General features: G+C 41.1%; 1 protein-coding gene across 6 annotated transcripts in view; it reads right to left on the bottom strand.

Annotated features, from left to right (window-relative positions):
- Grin2b (glutamate ionotropic receptor NMDA type subunit 2B) overlaps positions 1–27499 on the bottom strand; it is a 461196-nt gene that overhangs the window by 188125 nt on the left and 245572 nt on the right. For 5 of the 6 annotated variants that reach the window (XM_004845843.3, XM_021259153.2, XM_004845844.3 and 2 more), the window contains one exon: positions 26124–26722. In XM_004845843.3, the coding sequence (XP_004845900.1) occupies positions 26124–26722 (599 nt within the window). Of the gene's footprint in view, positions 1–26119; positions 26723–27499 lie in introns of those variants that run through there. The other variant, XM_087214070.1, reaches the window with a different exon arrangement.

The following is a 27499-nucleotide window of genomic DNA, read 5'->3' as shown; positions in this document are numbered from 1 at the left end:
GGACCACCACTATCCTTTCAATCATACAACTGAAAGCCAGCTTTTATTATTTTACCTGTCTTATCCCTATGTATAAAAGGCACCTCCAGATCCCATAGAAAAATGTTCAGGCAGAGAAGGAAGCTTCCAGGCCACCATAGCACCATGCCCAGCAGAGAGGAGGAGACTTCCAGGCCACCAAAGCACCACTCACAGCGAAGAGGAGGTGAGCTGCATGGGCGCCAGCCACACACCCTCCCCCTTCGAAATGAGAAGACATGTAAACAAGCCTCAAAACCAGACTACCAAATCACCTACAGCAACCCCAAAGGGAAACAAGATGGAACACTCTGATACTCAACCACCTGGACTCCCTGAACTGGCAACAAAAGAGGATCTGGAAAAAATAAAATCAGAAATAATTTCTCACATAACAGCAGAGATTGTGTCCATAGGGCAAGACAATTAATAAATCTAGAGAGGACACAGATAAAAAAATAGAGGAGCTGAGGAACATGATAGAATCCCAACATAGGAAACAAATGGAATCCATAAAACAGATGCAAACAGATTTTCAGGACATTAAAAACTCCATCTATGCAGCAGAAAGAGCCAATGTGAGGACAGAATTTCAGACACAGAAGATAAGATTGCAATTAGTGACCAGGAAAAGAAAAATTTCTTTAAAATTGTAAGGGGCCACAAGAAATCAATCCAGCAGCTGCTAGATGATGCAAAGAAGAACATAAGACTGATCGGAGTCAAAGAAGAAATAGGAGAGAGCAAAGATGACATAAAAAAAAAACCTGTTCACAGAAGTGATGGCAGAAAACTTCCCAAGCAGGGGAAAAGAACTTGACATACAGATAAGTGAGGCCTATAGGACTCCAACTAGCCTTGATCCAAAAAAATCTACACATGGGCATATAATGGTTAAGATTCCAGAAACCCAACAGAAGAACAAAACTCTACAAGCAGTGAGAGAAAAGAAACAAATCTATCAGAATCACAGCAGACTTCTCAATGCAAATTCTCAAGGCAAGTAGAGCTTGGAGTAAGGTATTTGAAGCCCTAAAGGAAAACAGCCTCCAACCCAGATTGATGTACCTTGCAAAACTATTGTTCAAAATTGATGGAGAAATAAGATACTTTCATGACAAGGAGCACCTTAGGAACTTATGAATACCAAACCAGCACTCCAAAAAATTTTAGACAATATCCTAGGAAAAGACAATGAGGATCACAACTCCAGGAAGCCCAGCAGAATGAATCCATTGGACACAACAAAAAATTAAATGCAAAAGGGGAGAATCCAACAAAAAGAAAAAGTCATGACAAGGATAAGTCAATACATATCAGTTCTAACCATCAATGTTAATGGTCTCAATTCACCAATCAAAAGAAATAGACTGGCAGAATGGGTCAAGAAGCAAGATTCAATGATATGCTGCATACAAGAAACACACTTAATTCGAAAAGAAACCCATAGACTGAAAGTTAAAGGGTGGAAAACAATACTGATGTGACAGCAACCCAAAAAAACCCAAGAGTAGCTAACATCTTTGCAGATCAAGTGGATTTCAAACCAACACTGATTAAGAGAGACAAAGAAGGACACTACGTCCTAACAATCCAAAAAGAAGAGATAAGAATAATAAATATATATGCACCAAACACTAGTGTGCCCAACTATATAAATACTAACGGACATGAAAAATCATATAAGTACTAACACAATAGTAGTGGGGGACCTCAAAACCCCACTGTCACAAATAGAACAACTAGACAAAAAATAAGCAACAAAATAATAGAACTCAATCAAACTCTTGAACAAATGAACTTAACAGATGTTTCCAGAGTGTTCCACCCCACAAAATCAGAACACACATTCTTTTCAGCTGCACACGGGTCGTTTTCCAAACTAGACCACATATTCGCTTATAGAACATGTTTAAGTGCAAAGGAATTGAAGTTATCCCCTGTATATTATCAGACCGTAGTGCGATAAAATTGGAGATGGATAGCAAAGGAAACCACAAGAATTTCATAAACACATGGAAACTGCACAACACACTTCTGAATAACCAATGGGTCACAGAGGAAATTAAAGAAGAAATTAGTTCCTACAATTAAATGACAATGACAATACAACATATTGGAATGTATGGGACAGGGTGAAAGCAGTCTTACTAGGGAAATTCATAGCAGTGAATACTCATATTAGGAAAACAGAGTGAGCCCAATTAAACAACCTGATGCTAAACAAGCTTCTAGAAAAAGAAGAGCGGGACAAACCCCAAGCTCACACAAAGGAGGAAATTAGAAAGATCAGAGCAGAAATCAATGCAATGGAGACGAAGAGAATGATACAAAAAATCAATGAAGCCAAGAGTTGCTTCTGCAAAAGAATAAACAACATTGACAAACACTTAGCCAACCTTATCAGGAAAAGGAAAGAAAAGGCCCAAATCCATGCAATTAGGAATGAAAAGGATGAAATTACAATGGACCTAGCAGAAATCTAGAGGATCATCAATACCTACTTTGATAACCTATACGCCAATAAGATGGAAAACACAGAAGAAATGGACAGACTCCTAGATATGTATGAATTACCAAAGTTGAACAAAGAAGACCTAAAAATTCTAAACAATCCAATATCAATCAATGAAATTGAAAACATAATTAAAAACTTATCAACTAAGAAAAGCCTGGGTCCTGCTGGCTTCCCTGCTGAATTCTACAAGACATTTAGAGAGGAACTACTGCCAAGACTGTTTAAACTCTTCAATGAAACTGAAAGGGAAGCAATACTCCCAAATTCATTCCTGAAAGTAAGCATCACTTTGATCCCCAAAGCAGAGAAAGACCCAAAAAAAGAAACAGACTGAAAAAAGAAAAAACCCGAAAAAGACACCAAAAAAGAGAACTATAGGCCAATCTCACTAATGAACATAGATGCAAAAATCCTTCATAAGATACTGGCAAATAGAATCCAGAAGATCATTAAGAAGATCATACATCCTGACCAAGTGGGATTCATCCCAGGGATGCAGGGATGGTTTAACATATGCAAATCTGTAAATGTAGTACACTATATCAATAGGGCCAAGGACAAAAAACATGACTGTATCAATAGATGCAGAAAGAGCATTGGACAAAATCCAACATGCATTTATAAAATCCCTACAAAAAATTGGAATAGACGGTGTGTACCTCAATCTGATAAAAGCTATCTATAGGGCCGGGGATTTATCTCAGTGGTTCTGCCACCTGCCTTGCAGGCACAAGGACCTGAGTTCGATCCCTGGTACCAAAAAAAAAAAAAAAAAGCCATCTATGAAAAACCAACAGGCAAATCATACTAAATGGTCAAAAACTGAAATCCTTCACACTAAAATCAGGAACAAGACAAGGATGTCTACTATCACCACTCCTGTTCAATATAGTTTTGGAAACATCAGCCACAGCAATGAGACAAGAGAAAGAAATAAAAGGAATAAAGATAGGAAATGAAGAAATCAAATTGCCATTATTTGCAGATGACATGATACTCTATAAAGAAGACCACAAAAACTCCACCAAAAGTCTTCTAGACTCAATAACCAAATTCAGTAAATTTGCTGGATTCAAGGTCAACACACAAAAATCAATAGCTTTCCTCTACACAAATGACAGACCCACTGAGAGAGAAATAGGGCAAACAATTCCTTTCACAATAGCATCCAAAAAACTGAAATACCTAGGAATCATCCTAACAAAAGAAATCAAAGACCTCTTCTTTGAAAACTATAGCATTCTGAAAAGAGAGATTGAAGATGATATCAGAAAATGGAAATACATCCCCTGCTCCTGGGTAGGAAAGATCAATATAGTGAAAATGGTCATACTTCCAAAACTGCTATATAGATTCCATGCAATACCAATTGAAATCCCAGCAGCATACTTCATGGACCTTGAGAAAACAATCCAAAAATTCATTTGGAACAAGAAGAGACCCAGAATAGCAAAAGCAATTCTAGGTAACAGAGAAAATGGCAGGGGGTATTACAATCCCTAACTTGAAACTATGCTACACAGCTACTGTGATAAAAACAGCATGGTACTGGCAAAGAAACAGACCCGAGGACCAGTGGAACAGATTAGAAGATGAAGAAACAACTCCAGACATACTCATCCACCTCATCTTTGACAAAGGAGCCAAACATTCTCACTGGAGGAAAGATAGCCTCTTTAATAAATGGTGCTGGAAAAATTGGGTTTCAACTTGCAAAAGATGAAAACGAGACCTATATGTCTCACCATGGATTAAACTAAAATCAAAGTGGATAAAAGATTTAAATATTAAAACAGAAATGCTGAACTGGCTGGAATAGAGCTTAGGTAGAACTCTTGAAGCCCTTGGTGTAGGAAAAGATTTTATGAACAAAACCTCAGTTGTCCATGAAGTAGCACAAACAATCAACAAGTGGGATCTCTTCTTACTAAAAAGCTTCTGCAAAGCAAGAAAAACCACCAACAGAGTGAAGAGACAACCCACCAGGGAAAAAATTTTCACCTGATATTCCTCAGACAAAGGTCTACTATCTAGAATCTATAAAGAACTTTTAAAAAATCAGACCTCTCAAATGTAAAGACCCGATCCAAAAATGGGTATCTGAAATGAACAGACATTTCTCAGACAAAGAAGTAGAAATAGCAAATAAATACATGAAAAAATGTTCAACATCACTAGTCATTCAAGAGATTCAAATGAAAACAATGCTGAGATTCCACCTCACTCCAGAAAGAATGGCTGCTATCATGAAATCAACCAATAACAAATGCTGGTGGGGCTGTGGGGAAAGAGGAACCCTGCTCCACTGCTGGTGGGAGTGTAGACTGGTGTAACCACTGTGGAAATCAGTATGGAGTTACCTCAAAGAACTAGGACTGGAAGTTCCATTTGACCCCGCTATTCCACTGCTGGGGATCTTCCCCAAAGCATGAAAAGAATCATACCACAGTGATATATGTGCACCTATGTTCATAGCAGCACAGTTTGTAATAGCTAAAACTTGGAAACACCCCAAATGCCCATCAACTGGAGACTGGATAAAGAAAATGTGGGGGTTTTAAAAAATAAAATGGAATACTACTCAGCCATAAAAAATGAGAAATTAGAGACATTTATAGCTAAATGGATGCACATTGAGGCGATATTCTTAAGTGAAATAAATAAGACACACATATGTGAATACCAAATAGTTTCTCTAGTGTGAGAAACTGAAAGTGTAAATAAGGACTAAAAGGTATAATAGGTAATATGGAATAGGAAGAAAAGGGACAAAGGGGAAGGGGAAGTGGGAAGGGTAGGGGAAAGGAAAGAAAGGAATGGGATTAATATGAGAAAATGCAAAAAGGAAACAAAGTCTTTGTAAATAGGGAGGGATGGAGGGGTGATGGGAGGGCAGGGGAATGGGAAAAATAAGAACCAAGAGAGATTATGTGAAGGTGCAAATTTCCAATGATGAATGTCATTGTATTGTATACCTAAAATGCACCAATAACATTAATTTTTAAAAAATAAATAAAACACAAACTTGATTACATCAAAAAAAAAAAAAAGAGGAAATAGGCCTCAAAATTCTGTGGTAATGCCTGTGGCCATCAACATTCTGGCCCTTGTCATTTCACATTTGGTGTATTTTTAAAAGGTTGATTACTTGTCTCCCCATTTTGGTTAATTCCTGCTGCTTTGTCTCCAGAGTGATGCAAGATTAATGTTCTTTAAAAAAAAAAAAAAGTATTCCAAAAAATAAAAGTAACCATTCCATCAAGTACTTTCTATGGTCACCTCCAGAATAAAGTTAAATGACATTAATCTGCTTTCCAGTGTTTTCCATGACCTACTAGTCAGTAGTGACACTCACTCATTGCAAACCAGGAATTCAAAAATTAAATAGGTGATTTCCTCTAATGAAGATTTTTTTCTTTTTTTCTTTTTTGGTATCAGGGATCAAACTCGGGTCCTTTTGCTTACACAGCAGGTGGCAAAACCACTGAGCTAAATCCCCGGCCCTCTAATGAAGATTTTTAAAGCAGAAAAACACATTCCTGGTTTCTGTTTCAAATTGTTTACATAATGTATAATAGCTGACACAGCCCTATTCTGTATTGATGCATGCTCCTTACACCATTTTTTGTGAAAAAGAGATCTGAGACAGAGTAAGTGACTTGATTGAGGTCATGCAATTAGATGCCACTCCCAATATGGTACCCTTCCAACTATAAGATGCTACCTTTGAAAAAAAAGACTTTGTCCCCACTGTAACCCAAGCACTTATCTCCCGTTATTGTCCACAATTCCATTCAGGTAACTTAATCCCAATATAACTTTCCCATGATGATTTAGTGTCAAATTTCAAGTCCAAGTCTTTGTTCATGCTATTATTCCCACACGGAGACATACCACCTTCTCTCAGACCTGTATATTTTATATTCTCCAAAATCTAGGTCAAGTACCACTGTCTTCAAATTTCTCTAAGATGTTTCAGGGCTGTTTCAGCCTAGACAGACTATGCCCCTGTACTGTAGCATATGAATTGTACTACTCATTTGAAACCTTCAGTTATATTCTAGCTTTTACTTTTACCCAACAGATTTGTATAGGCAGGTTTTGTTTCTCGCTCTAAACCCGCGAAGGAAATCACATTGTGTCTCTCCTGTTATGTTATCCTTCCTACTGAATACAGCTCTGTGCACACTACGTTACTGTGCTCTTTTCTGGAAATGTAAAGAATATAAGAACAGAACCTGGTGCAAAGTCTTAAAGAACAGATAACCCCAAATCACAGAGGACATCAAGTCTGTAGGTCAGCCGATCTTAATTTCACAATAGCTTAAGTTATTTCATTCACTCACCAAACAGATATGTTGCCTTTACTGAGCCAATGACAGCTCTAAGCACTGAAAATGCAACTAAAAGGAGTGAAACAGACAAACCCTGCCAACATGGAGATCACAGTCCAGTCAGAGAAGACACACACCTGAGATTTAACAAGAACCATAGGGAAAATGGAAAGAAGTGGGCAGATCTGGGGTGTATTTTGCTATAGAAGTAGTAATATTAGAAAATTAAGTGAAGTGTTATGGTTTAGATCTAAAATGATCCTCGAAATTCTCAGGTGTATGAAAGTCAATTGGATCTCAGGGCAATGTACTCCCTGGTGGTTTATTCCATGGATGAATCCATAGCTAAGCCTGCTGTTAGGAAGAGGGGTCTGATTGGGAGAGGTGAGTCACCAAAGACATGACTGGGAGCTGCCTATCTCCCTCCCTGGGTCCTCCCTTCTCTCTCTCTCTGCTTCTTGGCCACCCCGTGTGAAAGCAGCTTTCCTCCCCACCCCCACCCCCCGCCCCATCCCTTCCATCAAGCATTTTCTGCCTTGGAGCCAGCAGACCAGGAACTGTAACAGTGAGCCAAAATCAATCTCTCCTCCTCTATGCTGTGGGTGTCAGTGATGAGATAGTGACAAAGACATGAAGGGGATGAAGGAAAGGAAACAATAAAAATGATGAACAACTGTAACAACTGGATGGATAGCTCTGCCCTTCCTCCCACCTTGTGCAGTGGAGAAGAGTGGTGGAGGACGTGTTTATGGGAGTCTATCATGAAAATCCAACCTTGAGCATGCTGCACAGCTCAGTCAGCAGAACCTAGCAGATATGACATACTGTGGTTTGAGCTCCATGTCCTGACTTTCACCCCGTGTCACCTTGAGGTGGTGTTTTTTAAAAAGTCACAACTCTGATGAAAATTAGGCCCAAGGAAAGGAAGGCAGAATCAAGAATTCAGACAGCCCAGAATTGAGTAACTAGACTGTGAATAACTGCATGTTAGCATTCGCTGAGGCAGGAAGAATATAAAATAAATCTTTTCAATCAAAGAAAATCAAATCTAGCCTATTTAGTTTTCTTTATCAAGTGAATCAAAAGCTTGGCTGAATGAAAAACTAAAACCAATCCAAAAATACTGTGCCTGGTGTTGTACATACCCATGTAAGAAGCAGACAGACACTGGGGCCCTTAATCTCCATTGCCCTTTCAGGGTGTGGGGGGCTGCAGTATAATGGTGCAGTATGAATGAGGCTGAGGTTCTGGATTCAAGCCTATTGATTTCATTGATAGCAGGGTTGCAAGGAAACTCAAGTTCAATCCTTTATATAATCAAAGAGCTTCAGAATCAGAAGCAAAGTAGGACTCATTTCTTCCAAATTTCTTTTTTCCACGCAAGCATGTCTCCTGACATTATTTGACAAATAAAGTCTGAAAGACAAAGTCAGAGTCTGAAAATAGGTAAATGACTTGCCTGCCCAAGGTAACTCAGCTAATTAGTAACAAACCTGGGAATAGCAAATGCTATGCTCTCCTACCTTCCAGCAGAATGCTCTTCCCAACTGCTTTGGCTGGATGGTAAATAAAGAGGGAATGTGCCTAGAAGTGTTTTGTTTGGAAAGCAATTTGAGCCCCAGTTGATGATATCCAGAAAGGATGATTGCCATGCTAAGTTTCAATTTGTTAAATGAAGTCCCTGTAGGTCCTTAATCATTTGAGTAAAATGATTCAAATGATATTTTGAAAAGTGTCAAACTGATAGTGGATAAAATGATTTTTGTGATAGTACAGATAGGGAATCCAGATTAGCTTGTTATTGAAATCTAATGAGGGTGCTGATTATGGAAGTGAAGAGTAGAGAATGACCTAACACAGGAGCATCACGCAGGAGTGCAGGGAGTCTGACTGCTTGCATTTACAGATTGCATGAAAAGCGGTGAGGAATCAATTTCAAATATGCACTGCTAATTATAAATTATAGGACCATGAAAACACTCAACACACATAAAGTAAACGTTGAGAATTAATTCAAAGTTTACATATTTCTGCCAAAGAGTCTGAAAAATCACCTTCATACAGGAAAGACAGCTTATTTAGTCTTTAAAAAGAGTGATAAGCTTCTCATTCCACATGTACAAACCCTACTTTTCATGTCTTTATTGATACATTCACATTTTCATTCAATAAAAAATAGCTGTGTCTACTGTGGACTGAGTTCTAGGGTGGCTACAAATATGAATGAGATGTTCCAAGCCTTAAATCTTCCCAGATATATAGTTTTTGAACCATTTGGACATCTATGTGCTATATCAGAGGTATGAACAAAGGTCTGTGGGAGCCCAAAAGGAGTGCTGAGGAAGTCTGGCAAGTATTGTCAGAGAAGGCTTCACGGAGGAGGTGACACTTGAGATAGATCTTAAAGGACATCCATGTCCTTCCCCAGGAATTGAAAGAGAGGAACACTGTGATAGAAAATAGCCCACGCAAACCAACACAAGGAGTGCTAAAAGACAGTCATGTTTAAAGAGTGCTCAGTCGTGTCATTTGATGTTGCAACATCACAAGGTACATGTGCGGCTGTAAGGTGGGGAGTTTTAAGAAAGTGCCAGTTAGATAAGATAAGCCTGGTCATGAAGAGTAGGACCAGATATCCAAGCATGCTTTCCTAAGGAGTGTGGAACTCAGCCAGTGAATTAAAAGGAGCCATGAGAGATTTGTGGAAAAATTAGTTTTCAGATATACATAACAAATTCTTTATTATTTGTAGCATACTCAAATTGCATTTGATTCGAAGGCACAGACTGAAATTTCTTCCTCATATCCAACTTGATTTGAGAAAGACTCCTTTTGCCACTTTGAGGTCTGCAGCGACAATGTGTCCATCAAGAAAAATACAGGTGTCAACATAATGGGGTGTCCATCCTCTAATGCAACTATCAGATATCAGTTTCCTAGAAGGTGCTTGTTGGGGCTTTTGGAACTGATGTCTGCTCAGGCCATGGTTCTTAGTCCTATGTTTGAGGAATTTTGAATGCATTCCTTCAAAGAGACAACCTTCTGATACTTAAATTAAACTCACAAAAGCCAAGGCAGCCTGCTCTCCTGCCACTAGGCTGTTCCTTCTCCAGCAGCATCTCTGTTGCATGAGAATGGGCTGGTGTAGGCTGGACCAAGGGCATGTTGTGGGACTCTCGTCAGGGGCTCGTCACCTAGGCACTGCAGCACCTCACCCAGATCTTATCCATTTCTGGAGTGTCTGCTTCCTCTCAGATATGTCCTGTTCCTTTGCCTCCTGTCTATTTCTGGTTTTTTATAGGCATATTTCCCTGCTGCTTACTAATAACCAGAATAACAGCTGGTAAAACCAAGTACGGAGAAGTAGGATGCTTTCCCAGGGCTCAGAAGAAATGGAAGGCATAGAATTCTTTTCTTTCTTTCTTTCTTTTTTTTTTTTTTGGAAAATATCACCTCAATCTGAAGCACGTGTCACTGACAGGAGTGACAGACTGACAGACTTAGCATTTGTGTACCTTAGACAAGACCCGAAAGATCTCCAAGCTGGAATCAAATGCAGTACTTGGTGTCTTTTCAACATCTCAATTGCACTTTTGCAATAGAAAAAGAAGCATTTCTCAGTTTCCCTCACACTGAAGCACATAGCTACCATTTCCCACAGAAAAGAAAGAAAAGAAATACCAGGTGACCACACAATACTTGGATGTCCCCTCTGCTCCTTCAGGAGGACAGATGGCATTTTGAGGTCATCCCTTTGATTCAACCTGCAAGTACGATGGCCCATGAGGGCCCTGCTCTGCTCAGATTAACTACTGTGCCTCTTCTCCATCCTGCCTGACTTTCAGGACAACACCAATTGGCCAGGTTATAGTGAGGGTGACATCATTTCAGTCAAAATGAAAATAATGCCAGCAAGGGAAAGGAAATCCCTGTAAAGCGTAAGGAGCATTAAGAATGACCACAGGCTTCTGGCCTCTAAAATTCCCAGGTCTATAATTGTTTGAGAGTACAACGTAGTTACCATGTCCCCTTTCAACTATCCTTAACCTCTAGTACAGGAGTCGGGATTGCCTTGTGTGTCCCTGATATAAATTCAAAAAAACTTCTATATACTTAAAATTAAATGGCTAAATGCATAATTCTGTTTACAGCACCAGTCATTGGGCCCATGTCAAATGAGGGTGAAGGCCTGTGTGAGATATTTTCAATAAAATCCTGAAGAGCCAGCTCAATAGTACAATATGCTATACAAGAAATGCCTGGTTGAGTCCAAAGGAAGAACATGCATTGTGTAGCAATTAATAAATCTTACTTAAGAGTAATTAATTCTTCCCTCTTCTCATGCTATTGGTGAAGGATGCCAGAAAGCTTAAGTGGAATCTGGAGTCATTCCCTCCTGCTCGTTTCACAAAGCCAAAATCTGATGGCCTTAGGGATTTGATGCAAAACGCTGCCTGTTCATCCAGGTGCCTTTGTGATGTACTATGTGTGGGAGAAATGGCGAGGTGGGTGGAAGACTAGGTAAAGCAATGATAGCAATGACCTAATAACCACCTCCTTGGTAAGTGTGACTGGGGGCTCTGCCATGCTTCTCTGCTACGAATCACTAACAACTTTAACAATAATGTGGCATTTCTTTCTCTCCTTATTCCTTTGGACAAACATAAAGTTTCCTGTCTTGATTCAGATAGATTACATTATCCTATTCTGGAAAATACAATATTCCTTAATTGTATTCCTTAGTACAGTTCCAAATCTGAGCCACAGCCTTGCTTGCTCATAGCTGACATTGCCAAGTCAGAACTGTAAAAATGCCATACATTATAAAAGTACCTAGAAGCCTCTGCCAGAACATTACCAAGACCGACTCAACTCAACTGACTCCCGACAGAGGACCTGCCTGTCTCCAGGAGAGGAGATATAAAATAAGGACAGCCCAACATTTCTTTTCTTACCTTAGCCCTCACCCTCCTGTTTCTTCCTCATTCTAAACACTGTTTTCCCTTTCATTCTGTAGTACTTTGGGGAGCAATTCCATTAAATATAATAACAGTGTAGTAATACAAAGAACATCATTTTCTAGGGCTAATAACTTTCACTTTAAAACCACTTGTGTGTTCCAAAATTTAGTAAAGCATCAATTTCTTATCAAGGCCAGCACACATCAAATCAGAAGCTTTAAAGTTCTGTTTCTTTTGGGTTTGTAATCTATGTGCAGGGGAATTGAAATGTCATTTAAAGTCAAATTTGTTTTGATGCTCATGTTGCCAGCTTTAGTGATAGAAACTCATCTCTCTGTATAAAACAGACACAGAAGTGTCAGCACGAGAAGGTAAAAACCATATGAGGAAAGCATAACCACCTGCCTACAAGAGGATCGGGGCTGATGAAATGTTCCTTTACTATACCCTTCCCAGGATCTGAAGCTCATAGCACTTACAGGGCTCACAATTTTTAAACTGGTCATCAGGAGAGAACGGATTGGAGGAGTACTTTCAGGAGCACTGTGTTTAAACTTATGTGAATGCTATTACGTGCTGGCTTTATCCTAGTTTCTTCACTGGAGCTACACAAAGTGTAGCAGAGTTGACAACAGTGACTTGCAACCCCTCACCACCCTTTACTCTCAACTAAGGAGGTTTTAATATGTCTCCACATCCACTCCCAGCCCTTACTCCCTTCCAGTCCAACTAAATCAGAAAGAGTACTGGGTGGGGCCTTAGGCTCTTCACAAAGCTTCCCTGGAGACTCGACCACATAGTTGGGACCGAGAAGCAATGACACAGGAACTGAAAACAGAGAACGGAAGACCTTGATGGCAGCATGAAAGAAGTCAGCATGTCAATACTCCCCTGAGCTGCTGGGGACAGCATTAGCAGGTGACAACATTGTAGAAGACATCGAAAAACAAAGAACGTTAACTTCTGATGATCATAGAAAAAAGCCGTTTCATCTGGTTACTTCAGTGACCACTCTTACCGCCATCACCCAGTCTCTCCTACTGCCCTGTAAAGGTTTGTGGGATCGAGTCCCCTCTGCCAGCGAGCTGCTGAGCACCTGGACTGTCCCCATGGCTTCATGCACATAGTAGCTACCAATCGCGTGCGGCCGATGAGAAACGTGCTGGGAACAGCTGATCACCTGGAGAATGATCCACAGCATGCAAGCTTTCAGTCTGGCTTTGGTGGTTTAAGGAAGGAAGGAAGCGCACCCCAAAGAATTGAGCCGCTAGAGGCCGCTCTGAGCCAGATTCTCACTAAATCCTGTTCTAAAGAGAAATCACATCAAAGGGAAGAGGAAGGCTGCTGAGTAGCACTGGTAGTCATGGCAACCCCAGCGCTCCTATTTTTAAGCTCGTGGTGAGCGAGCACACAGAGTGCGTGTGTGCATGGGGGAGGGAACTCTAATGTATCCCGGGAAAACGTTCTTTCACCAAGTTTTGAGTTTGCAGGTGGCTAATAATCTGTGACAATGAGATCAAAGAATAAACTACAATCAGAGGTATGGGAATGATTCTTTCCTCTTCTTTCACTCCACACCTTTGTCTCAATCAGAAACGATTCTTTCTGGCCTCTGTCAGAAGTACCAGGAAATGCTTGATAGTTTTAGCCAACTTTTTTTGGGGGGGGGGTACTGGGAAGTGAACTCAACAGCCTTCCCACTGAGCTGTATTACCAGCCCCTTTTCATTTGTTTTTAATTTTGATGCAAGGTCTCCCTGAGTTCCCCAGACTGTACTCCAGCTTGTGAACCTCCTGCCTGAGCCTCTCAGAGTGCTGAGATTACAGGTGATTACAGGCGTGCACCACCATGCTTCACTTAGCCACTATATTCTGAAATTCTCATACTTGTTCCTTAAGCTTCGGCACCAGCCTCTTAGGCAATTCACTTCATGTTTTAAGAAAAATAAGTCCAAACGTGCAAAGTAAAGGAGCCTTTCTGCGGATGCCCTGCCCCTGTGAGGCCAATAAAAGGGATGCTGTGCACTGCGGTGTCCCCGTGCCTCACACAGTGCTCAGTACAGAGCAGGGAGTCCAAACACCGACTGGAAGTGTCACCAAGTGAACTGAGAATGAGTGTAGTTTTGTGAGCTATAGAAAAGTGGCCCCCAGAAGTCACATTTCTTTCACTCCCAGCAACATTTTAAAAATATTTTCTTATTTTCTCCAATCTCTGGCTGAGTATAGGCTTTAAACAAATCCAAACTTACCTAACCTGTCAAACCTGAAGAGTGGCCCTGGAGGACATTTGTAACTCATGACAGAGGCCAAGGTCTTGCTTTGTTTTACCGCATGTCCCTGACAGGATTTTCAGTGTGCTTGTAACCTCACTGAACCTTGGAAGATTTTAGAACAGAATTGCCACATCCACTTTGGTTCCATGACTTTCAGGTATGAGAAAACTACACATGGTTTTCCACATATGGGATACAGACATCATATATACAGGAATAGGATAACGAAAAATAAACCACCCTTTCCAATGGGAAAAGGAAGGCATCAGCAAAATCATAGCAAGACACAGTTGGTGACAGACAGTGAAATTAGCAGGCTCAGTGCGGACATCCTCAATGTGTGTGTGTGTGTGTGTGTGCGCGCGCGCTGCGTGCTCTCCCAGGCTGACTCTGAGTTTAACATAGGTTGGTCTGAGGTTAACATGGGCAAGAATTGAGCAGAGAATCCAAACAAGAAAACTCTTTATTACAAAGCCACTCTGTCCTGTGTGTAATAATGTGTTCATGCCTAATTAACTCCGCCTCTTCCACACAGCAGACAGTTCTCAGGGTGGGCACCTGAATGCACCTGAACTGCATAAAGATTTGAGTTTGAAACCCAAATTCATCTGTGCAGCAAGTGGGGAAATGCCTTAAATTTTCTGTGTCTCAGTTTCTTTATCTGAAAAATGGAGACAATAACAACCTTCTCCATTACTTTTAAGATTAATGTTGCTACATAAAGCATTTGCCATATGTTATATATTCAATAACCCTTATTCAAATAAGCTTTCTAAATTGCTGAAGCTTACCATTTCTAAATACCAAGCCCCTTTTTATTATTACTATAGGGAGCCTTCTAGTGGAAAATTTCAAAAGGTATTATAGAGATCTCTGGTTCTTAAACCAAGGATAATCAATATAATTTAAACTTTTACTGATGACTTAACAATGTCCATGCTATTTTGCCAGGCAAGGATTCTTTAAAGAGGTTTACACTTCCTGGGAGTATATGACAGTTTTCACCCAAATGGTCTTAGAGCACCGTGCTCTTCAAGGTCTTCAACTGGGTTTTTCTGATATCTACCTGTCTCCACTCTAGTTGTCGTTTACTAATACTGTCAACCTGTCTACCTGATTTCCATAACCATTTTGTCATTTCTAAACTATTGTTTCCTGGGAAATCAAACATGTACATTAGAGAGTGTTCATTACTTACCAGAAATATGGCTTGATGATCCCCTGAGTGAACAGAACTCTGATTTTTTAATTGGGCATATTGCCCAGGTTAAAAAATAAACTAAACTTCTGCATTTCCCTGGCAGCAAGCTGTGGCCATCAACTAATTCCTGACCAATGGCCTTGAATGAAAGTGTAACACTTCTGGGGAATCATCTTAAAACAAAGGACTGGGCCTTTCCCCCTTTCTAACACCAATCTGCTTGAAACTGGAGTTACAGCATCCATCTTGGTCACAGAGATGAAGACCACATCCAAGAATAAAGGAATAGAAAGCTAGCAGGAATCTGAGCCCAGGAATCATTCAGAGACCATACCGTCTTGGGACAGATTGCCCTAAATACGCTTATGTATTTTGTTTAAATTGGGCAACTGGTGCTCTTCACCATAGAGTGCCACTGCCCCAAATGCTACCTAGAAGTATGTATAAAAAAGAAGTAGGGCCGGGGATTTAGCTCAGTGGTTCTGGTGCTTGCCTTGCAAGCACAAGGTCCCAAGTTCTATCCCCGGTACCAAACAAACAAACAAACAAAAAAATAAATAAATAAAAGAAAAACAGAAGTAACTGAGTTCTAAGTTAAACCACTTTCATTTCAGGGCACGAATTTTGCGGGAGTGATCTCAGCTCAGAGCTGTTTCCTGCTTTCTTCATTGCTGGTCACGTGCTAGGAAGATCGGGTAGTTGACTGTGCGACCGTTCCCCAGGTAAAAGCCAGGGTCCGTGTGTGACTCATCACATATGAGATGTGGTGATACAGGAATGCGAATCATGGCCCTGTGTACCCTCTGGGCCCGTATTTTCAGTCATGGTCTATAATACACTCCCACACATGTGCACACACTCACACTCATACGCACACATGCCTTTTCCTCTACATGGACAATAATGAGGGAAATTCTATGCATTTGTAAAATCAGTGTAATAATTAACTATATTACAACAGCTTTCTATTGTGCTATTCATGTCTCAGTAAAAGTCCTTGGTAGGTTTTTGTTCAAGGAGGAACAAAACTTGTAGGTGAGAGTGTCTGGAAATGCTGCTGGGAAAATGAGTAAAAAACCAGTACCTGAGTTTTCTCTGTTGATGTCCACAGCCCATCCATGCCATGAATAAAAAGCTCTCTGAGATTTGTTTTATTGATTTAGTGAGATAATATACATGAAGATCATCTGTAAGAATTGCTCACTTTAATTATTATCACAATTAGCCGAAATAATGAACAACCTGAAGTTTTTTGACCACCAGGTTTTATGTCCAACATTAAATGTATCTTGACACATAACCTCATCCGGGTTCTGTCTGTAATCTCTTTCAGGCAACTGTGGAAAGGACCACTTAGAATGAGTATGATATTGTCACAGAGTGATTTCTCTGAAATAAATACAGACACTTGACTACTAAATCCAAACAATAGATGGGCTGAGGTTATACATCTACCTTCCTTACAGCCATCAAGACTTTAAAAACTAGAATTACATCAGAAGGAAATAGCTTGATCTTCATCAGAATCAATTCTAGATAATTAGTTTTAAAGGGCTCATCACAACTTCTATCTTGTATTAGATCCTTCCCAAGTAAACACCTGAATGTTCTTGGCCATAGGAAAAAGTGGGGAAATATAACATGCAAACTGTTTTATCCAGTTTTCTTAATAATGTTCTACTTTGTTTGACATATGTAAATTCACATACAAACACAGGTGCTGTCTGCATGTGTAATACATGCACCGTGAATCTGGGTGTGTGCATGTAAGACTTACACATATGGTCACTTATGTACATAGAAAGCCAAAGGCAGGAAAAGCTTTAAAACTTTTAAGTGGAAGCTGGCTTAAAGAAGAGAGGGGCAGCAAAAGATCAATGAACAGAACACTCTATAGAGATGGAAAAGAATAGAGAAAGAAAGGGGGTGGGTGTGAAGCAGTAATGAATGAAGAACAGAAGCAGCCTGAGCAGTGAGGCAGGCTGTAGGCAGCCCCCGGCCGGCTGCTGCTGCTGGAAGCTGGACAAGAGGGAACAGATTGGAGCAGCAGGGCGCTCTAATCTGTCAGCGGCAGTTCCTTCATGTGTGACCAGCCAAACCAGCTAGGGCACTGGTGCCAGTCTGGTTGAGCTAACTCCCACCCCCACCCCAGACCCTCCAGGAAGAGGACTGACCACAATAAAACCCTGAAAGGTGAGAGAAGGGTCCTCATCCCCAGGTCCTGCCCTTGCTTTCCCCTGGCTTCTACCCAGGTCCCATCTGCAGTGCCGTTTCAAACATTTTAGCAGTCATCCTGAATGTCCCACTCTCTCCAAATCCTCACTGGCCACATCTGGTCCTGGAGAATGTTTTCCAGGACATGGACTCCTATGCATTCCCTGAAAGAGCCAGTGGAGAGGAAGCCAAGAGAAGGTTTCAAACCACCATCTATCTATAATGGCTGCAGGATCTCACATAGATGCAGAAGCCACCCAAGCATCTCTGCCCTCCAGAGGTCCATGTCTGTTAAGCTGACCTTGGTAAGCTGTGGTCCAGCCCTCACTGAGGCTTCAGCCCAGGCCTGTAAGCATAAAAGACAGCATTCTAGCTCTCTGGCAGCTCGCCTCCATCCTTCCCCCCTCTCAGCTAGCCTTTATCCTCTGGTGGGAAGAGAGAGCAGATGGAGAAATGACTCCCACTCAATTCCTAAATAATATCAGCTTTGATTCCCATCAACTGTGAATTTGCACCCTTGTCTGAGTAAGAACCAAGGGAGCAGAAGTCGTGGGGACATTGCTAGGCCAGGGCGAAGGTTAACCACAGAGACATAGCTGCTTACCAACCCTTCTGAGAATGTGGTCAGTAGCCGAGAAGCAGTGTGCTTTAGGGGGAACCTCTGCTACCCCCATCAGGATATCTGGGGCCAGTGCCTGCCTGGCTCTGTGATGAGTGATCCTGAGCTTGCGTTTTCATGTATGTATGACCCCTCATCCCACTGTCTCTTTACTAAGAAGATGCAGACTGAAAGCACTAGTTTAGGTGAGCACTGAAGACTCTCCCGATCCCAGTGTTCTGTCACTAAGGGAGGGAGAGCTTTCTCTGAATCTTCGTTAATGAGCTGCACAGTTAGGGGCTGAAATCCAGAACCCCAAGGCAGAGGCAGTGCAGACCTTATCATCACATAGCTAAGCTGGGGACCCCTGGACCTCTAGTGTCCTAAATCATAAAGTGTGAATAGTGATTCTTGTCTTTTCACTCATGCTTTTATCCATTGAATATATATCAAGTGCCTACTTATCAGATACTGTGCTTGAAATACAGTAATTTTTTAAAACCCTCACGGAATTTGAATTCAACTGAGAGGAAAAAAGGCAACAAAACATTTAAAAACACAGACAATATGTCAAGTAAGTGTCACAGAGAAAAGCAAAGCAAGACAGGGCACACGAGAATTTGGGAGGGTGGAAAGGACAAGCTGCCCTCTTAAACAGGGTGAACAGGGTATGTTTCCTGAGAACAGACTCCATGATCCCTTCTCAACCCCCATCATTGCACCAAACCACATCTTTTCTGAGGCAGTCTCTTCCTCCAAATGAGGTCTGTCAGGTTTCTCCGCGGAGGGACACTGCCCTGCTCTGATTTTGCTTCTTTCCTCTTTGAGGCCGTGAACCACTGTGATCTCCCCCAGCCCAGATGTGCACCCTCTGCACTCTGCAGCCCACTCGCTCTTTCTTTACCTGGCCCTCTACTCCAGCCATAAACCATCATATAAGGAGGAAGAAGGAAAACAGAAACATCAAATGGGGTAGAGAAAGAAAAGGAGGACAAGGCAAAAAGAAAAGAAAGAAGAAACACAAGTTATGCCATGGGTAAGCTTATCGCTCGTGAGTCACCCCTAGAATTAAATAGCAATCAAGGATAGAATCATATCGAGGTCTCAGTGTTTAGCATTAGTGAATGCCTATCCGAAGTCTGAGTTTAAGGGAAATAGCAATGATCACTTGCTGAAATGAGTGTGAAAGCCTGGAGGAAACAAGAGTTCAAATAATCCTTATACTCAATCATTCTCCCACAGGCAAGGCCTGCTTTGTTATGCTTGCATTATAAACATTAAATGTGTCTTTTAGGATAGTTGTTGGATTCTTCATTTGTCCCAGTGTATATGTCCTGAACAGATACAGTCTCTCCCTTCCTGCATAAACAGGTGTGTCTTGCTTTATGAAATATTCTGTATGAAAATGTAGCATTCCTTAGATTGCAGTGCATTTCTTTAACAAAGTGAAGGGCAACTATGCCAACTATTCTACTTGTAACTATGCATTCAGGTAACTTTTTGACTGGTTCACATGTAAATGCGATTAAGTTTTGTGAGCCTATCATGCACATTTGTCTTACCATAAATCTGCCTATGCTTGGGACTCTGAGTATTTTATAACGGCTGAGACATGGATAATGACCAAGTAGCTCTTGCCCATCATGTCTAAAAACTAATTGACTCAATTCTTCATATAATTCTTAACCTCTCAGCACTTTCTAGGCCAAATGAGTCAAGTGGGCATCCCCGGGGGACAATACAACTAACACAGTGGTTCCAAGGACAGAGAATTGGCCTCAAGATTGCAGCAAGATCATGTTCATCACAGCTATGCTAAGAACAACCCAGCTAAGCACCTTTCTTCACATCACCTATTCAAAGCCACTATTTGATCCCTGTCCCTCAATAGCTGGGCCAGAAGGAGGGCTCCAGCCTTTTGAGCTGGTGCTTTTCACTGGGAAGGAAGCATGTGGGAGGAGGAAGCAAAACAAATGTTGAGTAGGAAAACTGAGGACACTGGGGAAAAATAATTAGGCAAGATTCATGGAGGATGACTATATTAAGACCCATCTATTTCAAATAGCATCTGCTCTTCCTACAAGTTCCGTAAGTAGCTCTGAATACAGAGCAGCCTCATTGGGTTCTCAGGACAGAAAAGGAACCCAGAAATACATGGCAGGTGTGCCATCACCTGAGGGACAGAAACAGGCCATCAGAATTTCAGAGAGCACATTGAGAAGGAAAATAACCATTAGCTGCTTCCCAGGGAAGTGATACAGGAAAAACATAGACATGTGCTAATAGCTAACATCTCCCTCATTCATGAGCATAAAGATGGATTTGGACAACTGATTTGATCACTTTCTAAACATTTTTAGATCATTTGGTACCAAGAGACTTTTAGATTTTTCTCAGGAACAAAGATCTTTCACTTAGGGGATATATGGCATAAGAAATTCTGTAGCTCTTTCAATCAAATAAAGTTCCCAGTTGGAATAAATCTCTCTCAGCATGCCTTGCGCTATGGTAGGGCATTTAACTGTATTTACTAATAAGGAATAAATGAATATAACAAACTTGCAACAGAAAATTACTTCTTATTAATGTACAAACTAGAATGGGCAGATTTAGCAAATAAAAAGACAGAAGCTCTGTTAAATTTATATTTCAGATAAAGAATAGTTCTTTTTGAACCAGTATGTCCCGATATTTGGGATGGACTTACACTAAAAAATACTCCTAGTTTATCTGAAATTCAAATATAACTGAGTTATACCTTTTGTGCATTCATGGTAAATTCCTTTCTCCAGCAACCTCCAAGCCTATCTGGAAATAATCACTACGTCTCCAGCTGGCCGAGCTTCAAAGAGTGAGGAAGTTATCAGTAGGGAATTTGGATTAATACTTCATAAATAATGCTCATTTAACAATGATCTGAAACAGTGTGTTTTAAGGGTCCACTCAGACTGTATGTATGTAATTTATTTTTTAAAATATTGCTTTGGTTGCTAAAAGTGAGTCACTTCAAATACATGTGTGTCTTTGAGATTCAGGGATATCATATAACCTCTTATTCTTTTCCCCAAAATCTAGACTTACGAACTTCTCATGTATGGAAAGAAATCCACAATCTGGTCAGATACAAATGCGAATCCTACCTCCCCTCATAATGAGAGGAGAAGCCTCTTTCCTGACTCTGTATCCCTACTGTCCTCCTGGGGTTGGGCGGCTTCTCCTAGGAGCCTTCCTCCCTCTGCTGTTGCTGAGAGATCCCAAGGAAAAGTCTTCCTCATAGAACAACCAACCATTTGCAGCAATTTTATTTGCAAAGACTCCCTGCCGTGGCTAAATGGTGTGGTTGCTTGGTTTGTTATTTAAAAGAGTGACCCTGGTGTGACCAGAGCTCTGAAGAAGAAAGAATCTGATTTCAGAGGATCATAAGCAGGAGGAGCTGGGAGAGTGTCTAACTGAATTCCACAAATGTCCCCAGAGTAGAGTGCCACTGATGACACCTCCAGCCTGGGGTACCTCTTCAGAACCCCCATAAGTAACCCAAAGCCCAACAGTATCCTGAGAAAATAATATATTAGAAATCCCCAAGAGAAGCTAAGGATTGGAGTTCAGAGCCATTGGAAGATGCAGTGGGGAGAAGCAGAAGAAAGCTACAATGGAGATGAGTGAGGAATGCAGGTACAGCACAGGGAGAGGGGACACCTTCAAAAGAAGGTGTCCCGAAGGCAGGTAGATGCCCCAGGAAATCAGGGAACTGAGCAGGAGAGGAATTTGCAACAGAAATCTCTTGTCTAGTGGAGAAGTCAGAGGAGAAATCAAGGATAGCTGGACTCCTGCTCTGGCTAGCTACACTGGTCCCTAAGGATGGATGGATACTCTGCCATGCACAGTCCTTATTGCTTCTGGGGCGGCTACACTTGAGTAGACGGAGCTGGGCATGTGTGGTCCTCTTGACAGTAATTTCTATGGAAAGGGTTCAGAGCACTGAAGAGAGGTACTTAGCTGATGGGCCACTGCCACTGAGTGCCTCTCAGGCCTCAGAGAGATGGGAATAAAGGTTAAAACCTATGGCGGTTTCAGAGGCATGTGATTAGAAACCAGGCTTCAGAGATAACATGACACTCTGATCAATAATAATAATAATAATAATAATAATAATAATACCTCCAATTGCTATTGACCCAGAAGATGCTTTAAGATAAAACAAAAAAAGGCATTCCTGTACCATATACAAGGGCTTTAATGTAACAGTCCTTTGATTTGTGTTGTTTGGAAGGTGTTTTAGTCCCAGTATTCATTCCTTCATAGTTAGCTTTGGTTTTAAATAGCAATGCTTGAGGAAATAATCTAAATCAGATTTGAATTTAACACTAACAGCAATGGAAGAAAGCAGGCATCTACAGAACTGAAGCAACAGTAAATTTTCAATGGGACCCTTTGGGTCCCTTCTGTGGATCAGGTGTGTACTGAGTCTCGGAGAATATCATTCATTCACTTCTCTGTGCTACACACTGTGCTGGGAATAAGGACAGAGAAATGAGAAAGGCAGGAAGCCCACTGCTCTCCCAGAACTTGCAGGAAAGGGAGATAATACAGCACAAAATTATCATAGCTTGAGGAGTGGTTTTATTGGAAAAGTACAAGATGCATTGAAGGCATATAACAGGCTACTGTTAGTCCAAGGCTCAGCAAAGACTTCATTAGAAGTGATGCGAAGACAGAAGCCTGAGGAGGAACAACATGAGCCAGGTAAAGGACCACCGGCATGTGTCTAGTGGTGAGAAGGGGTGTGCTGGGGAACACATTCAAGACAGACAAAGGAAAGAGCTGGAAATGAGAGAGAATAGAATCTTCAAAATACTACAGTCAGTTCAGTACTGCAGGAAGATGATGTTCAAATGAGAGACTAGCACCAGGTAATTTTGGAAAGGCAGACGGGGCCCATGATGTGGAAGACTTTAATAACCATGTTAAAGAGATTGGCCTTTATGATGGGAACAATGAAAAGCCACTGAAAGATATTAAGCAGGCAAATGATGAAATCACATTTTCATTTTAGATCACTCTGGCTGCAATGTAGATTGGAAAGAAGCAGAGCTGAGGGCAGGAGGTAATTTAAGAGGCCCTGCAGCAATGCAGGTAGGAAGAGATGGACTGAGGTAGATAGGGCAGAAGAGATGAAAACAAGCCAAAGCATTGCTATTGGGAGATTAAAGTCCATAGAAAACGGCACAGCTGACTATGAGGTCCCAGGGATACAGAATCCAGGACATCTCGGGAATTTTTGTTTCAGGCAACCTGGAAATAGGATGTATCCATTACAGGCAGTGTCTATTTGGCCAGGAGAAGGTGGAAAAGTCTTAGAAGAAAGGATAAGCAGTTCAGCTTTAGGTATGCTAAGTTCTAGGGGACTGTGGCACCCAAGGAAGCATACCTAGTCACGGTGAAAAGTACAAACGTGAGGCCCCAAGAAGGGAGTCTGGCCAGAGATATGAACTTAAGCAATATATAGGCATTAATCATACCCTTGAAAATGGATGTGAGAAGAAGGGGGTCTAGGCAAGAACCCTGAGAAGCATCAACAATTAAGGGATGTGCAAAAAAGAGGAGTGTTCTAGGAAGCCTGAGATGGAGCTACTGGACAGGAAGAAGGAAAATCCAGAGTCTGCACCAAACAAGGGGTGACAGCTGGGAATGGTGGAAGAGCAGAAAGCTCAAGGCAGGAGAGTATTGGGATCAGATCACAGATACAGCCACACTGAAGCTGGTTTTAGTTTCAACCCTACATTAAGAGCTGGGTCTAGACAATTCAAAAATGAGCATCTTAAATGAACAGACATTTCTCAGACAAACAAGTAAAAGCAGCAAATAAACATATGAAAAAATGTTCAACATCACTGGTCATTCAAGAGATGCAGATGAAAACAACACTGAGATTCCACCTCACCCCAGAAAGAGTGGCTGCTACCAAGAAATCAACCAATAACAAATGCTGGCAGGGCTGTGGGGAGAAAGGAACCCTTCTGCATTGTTGGTGCGAGTGGAGACTGGTGTAACCACTGTGGAAATCAGTATGGAGATACCTCAAAGAACTAGGGCTAGAGGTCCCATTTGACCCAGCTATTCCCCTGCTGGGTATCTTCCCAAAAGAATTAAAAGAATCATATCACTGTGATATATGTGCACCCATGTTTATAGTGGCACAGTTTGTAATAGCTAAAGCTTGGAAACAGCCCAAGTACCCATCAACTGGAGACTGGATAAAGAAGATGTGGTTTTTTTATAAAATGGAGTATTACTCAGACATAAAGAATGAAAAACTAGAGTTATTTATAGCTAAATGGATGCATATCGAGGCCATACTCTTAAGTGAAATAAATAGGACAGACATGTGTAAATACTGAATAGTTTCACTAGTGTGAGAAACTGATAGTGTAAACAAGAGTTAAAAGGATTAAAATGAATAACTGATAATTTGAAATAGGAAAAAAGGTCCGAAGACAAAGGGGTGAAGGGAGGGGAAGGGGAAAGGAAAGGAGGGAAAGGAAAAACTATGAGAAAAGAAAAAAACTGTGAATGATGTGTGTGTAAATAGAGAAGGGAGGAGGGGGTGAAGGGCGCACAGGTAATGGGGAAAAAATAAGAACCAAGATACATCACGTACAGGTGCAAGCACCCAATGATAAATGTAAATGAATTGTATACCTAAAATGTACCAATAAAAGAACTTAGAAAAAAAAAAAGAGCTAGGTCTAGAGACTGCAGTCCAGCTCCCTCCCAGAGCTAAAAAGTACACACAGGTACCCACTGAAACCTCCAACAAATGTATTTTATTTTATTTTTTAATTTTTTATTATTTCTTTTGGTACTGGGGATCAAACTTGGGTCCTTGCGCTTGCAAGGCAGGCGGCAGACCCACTGAGCTAAATCCCCAGCCCCAACAAATGTATTTTAACATTCTCAGAATCCCAGAAGCTAGGTGTAGGGTACCTGAGTATGCATTGTTTTTCTGAATAGTTTTTTCTCTCTCTGATATAATTCAAAATAAACTTAAAATGAATGCCCAGAACATATTGTTGAGTAAAAGAAAGTCTGGTATTGAAATGCAGGTATTTTCATTTATGTGAAATATTAGATTGAGATCAGAATGGACATACTATATACACAGCGAGATGTCTAGAAAGATATTCACTAAAAATTTCAATAATCATTATCTGTGGTTAGCTGGATTTAAGGTCATTTTAATTTTCTTCTTTGTGTTCTGTTTTGTTTGAGTTTTTACAGTGTGCCTACACAGCCATTTTCTACAAATAATAAAACCATAAAAACACAGTATAGGATTTTCTACCTCACACAGTCAATTAATGCATCTAGGAGGATGCGCTCCTACCCTGGCTGGATTATATGAGGCTTTGCTAACCAAACCAGACAAAGAGCAGTAGTCTTACTCTTAAAGATGGAGAATAGAGAAGCAAAGGAGATAAAAAATAAAGTCTGTTCCTTTAAGGGAAAAACATTCTTCATAGGCTAACAGGTCCATGTAATCTGTTCTTCCCTCCCAATGCAGCAATATTCCCGAGGAAAGAGGACTGCACCCTCTCATCCTTAAGCCTAGTATACTTCTCCTGGTGATCAAGTGCTTAGGAATCAGAGAGGCCCAGGTGCAACTCCAAGCAGGACTGTGGACAATTTACAGCCTTGTTCTCTTATATTGCGAAGCTGAAACAAATTTTAAACCCAACTAATAGAGGTTTTTGAGGAGTAAATGAAGTCAATCATGCCAAGCTCTTAGAGTAATAAGTGCTCAATAACCGGGAGCTGTGTAGACAAGAGCACAAGACAGCAAGGTTTGGAAATGCAATGCTCCCGACATCGTGACCAACTGCCATGCCCAAGGCCACCCCTCCACCAGCTGCATCCTGAAAGGCTCTTCACAGTCTCCAAACCCCCAACCCTGCTCTGTGAAGGTGTCCCCTGGTCTTCATCACCACAGGCTCCCTGCTCCACACTCACCTATTGAGCATATTTGACTGGTAGATTCTCTTCTCGTGGGTGTTGTAACAACTGCTTTTGGGTTCAGGGATGAAGCTGTGCTCAGACAGCATGTCGGAAGCAGCGGTGGTGATGATGGCAATCCCGTCTCTCACTCTGGCGGGCAGGCCATAGTCCCATTCATCATATGATACAGAGATGAGCCCAGTAGGGAACTCTGAGGGCACTGTGTCTGTATCCCCTGCCACCAGACTAGGCACAATCCATGTGTAGCCATAGCCAGTCAGCCCTACTGAGTTAGCCACTTCAAAGATGTAGGTAGCTTCTTCCTTGGTACAGTAAAGAAGAATGATGGGGCTCTGAAGTTTCTTGAGCTGGTTCTGGATCTTAGAATCTCCATCATCCAGGGACATGTCCAGTAGGAGGACTTCCTCTAGCTCCCAGCCCACGAAGCTGTTCTCAATGGTACTGCGGATCTTGTTTACAAAGTCCTGGTAGCCAGGGAAGTAGGTGGTGACAATAGAAAAGATGTACCAGTCGTATTCTTCCATGATGTTGAGCATTACAGAAGCTTGCTGTTCAATTGATGGGCCAAACTGGAAGAACATAGAGGATTCGTCCTAGAACAGTAAGGGTGTAAAAGAAAAGAGAGAGAGAGAAATCAAACCAAAGATGGTAGTGGAGATTTTGAGCCAACTGGATATAAAGGTTTGTGTCCATTATTTATCTTTTCATATAGTACCTATAGATATTTTTATTTTCAATAAAATGTATTTTAAAAACCTGAATTGCAAACATTTATAACAACTTTCTAAAAGAATCTCCTAGAATTCAGAGAAAGTCAACACAGGTTTGCACTCTCCTTGTCTGAAATCCTTAAGGCTAGAGCCTAAAACAGCTCCTCAAAATGAAATATGTTACTATTTCTACAGCAAAGCATGTGAAGAGCCACATAAAGTAGAATCAAGATTCTCACAGGCTCATGCCAGTTGCAGTTAGGTTTTGTTATCAGAGTAGCCAAACACATGCACGTGCTCGCACGGTGCCGCCTGTGCACTTCCCATTGTTGGAGAAGGTTGGAATGTCTTGGTTGCGGATGTGGATCATTCAGTATGAGTGAATAATCTAAAATGCCACCTATCTGGCCTCAAGATGGGCGACACTAAAGTGTGGACACCTTAAGGAAGAAGCATATGTAAATGTGTAACTGTTAATTAGTGCCGCTGTCTATCAATTTAGTTTTTCCTGTCACTTTTGCTCTGATAATAAGATATGAAAGTTAGAATAAGGCTCAAAGAGTATATCTAAGCTACATGTTAAAACTGCTGGTATTTAAGTACAGAGGTGATTCTTTATTCTAGAGAAACAGAATATTGTTCTTTCTCTCCTACCCATAA

The sequence above is a fragment of the Heterocephalus glaber genome, unplaced genomic scaffold (genome assembly GCF_053883595.1).
Source record: "Heterocephalus glaber isolate CG9 unplaced genomic scaffold, H.glaber_assembly_v1.0 deba00001444, whole genome shotgun sequence".
Lineage (NCBI taxonomy): Eukaryota > Metazoa > Chordata > Mammalia > Rodentia > Bathyergidae > Heterocephalus > Heterocephalus glaber.
This window is presented reverse-complemented; position numbering and strand designations above follow the sequence as displayed.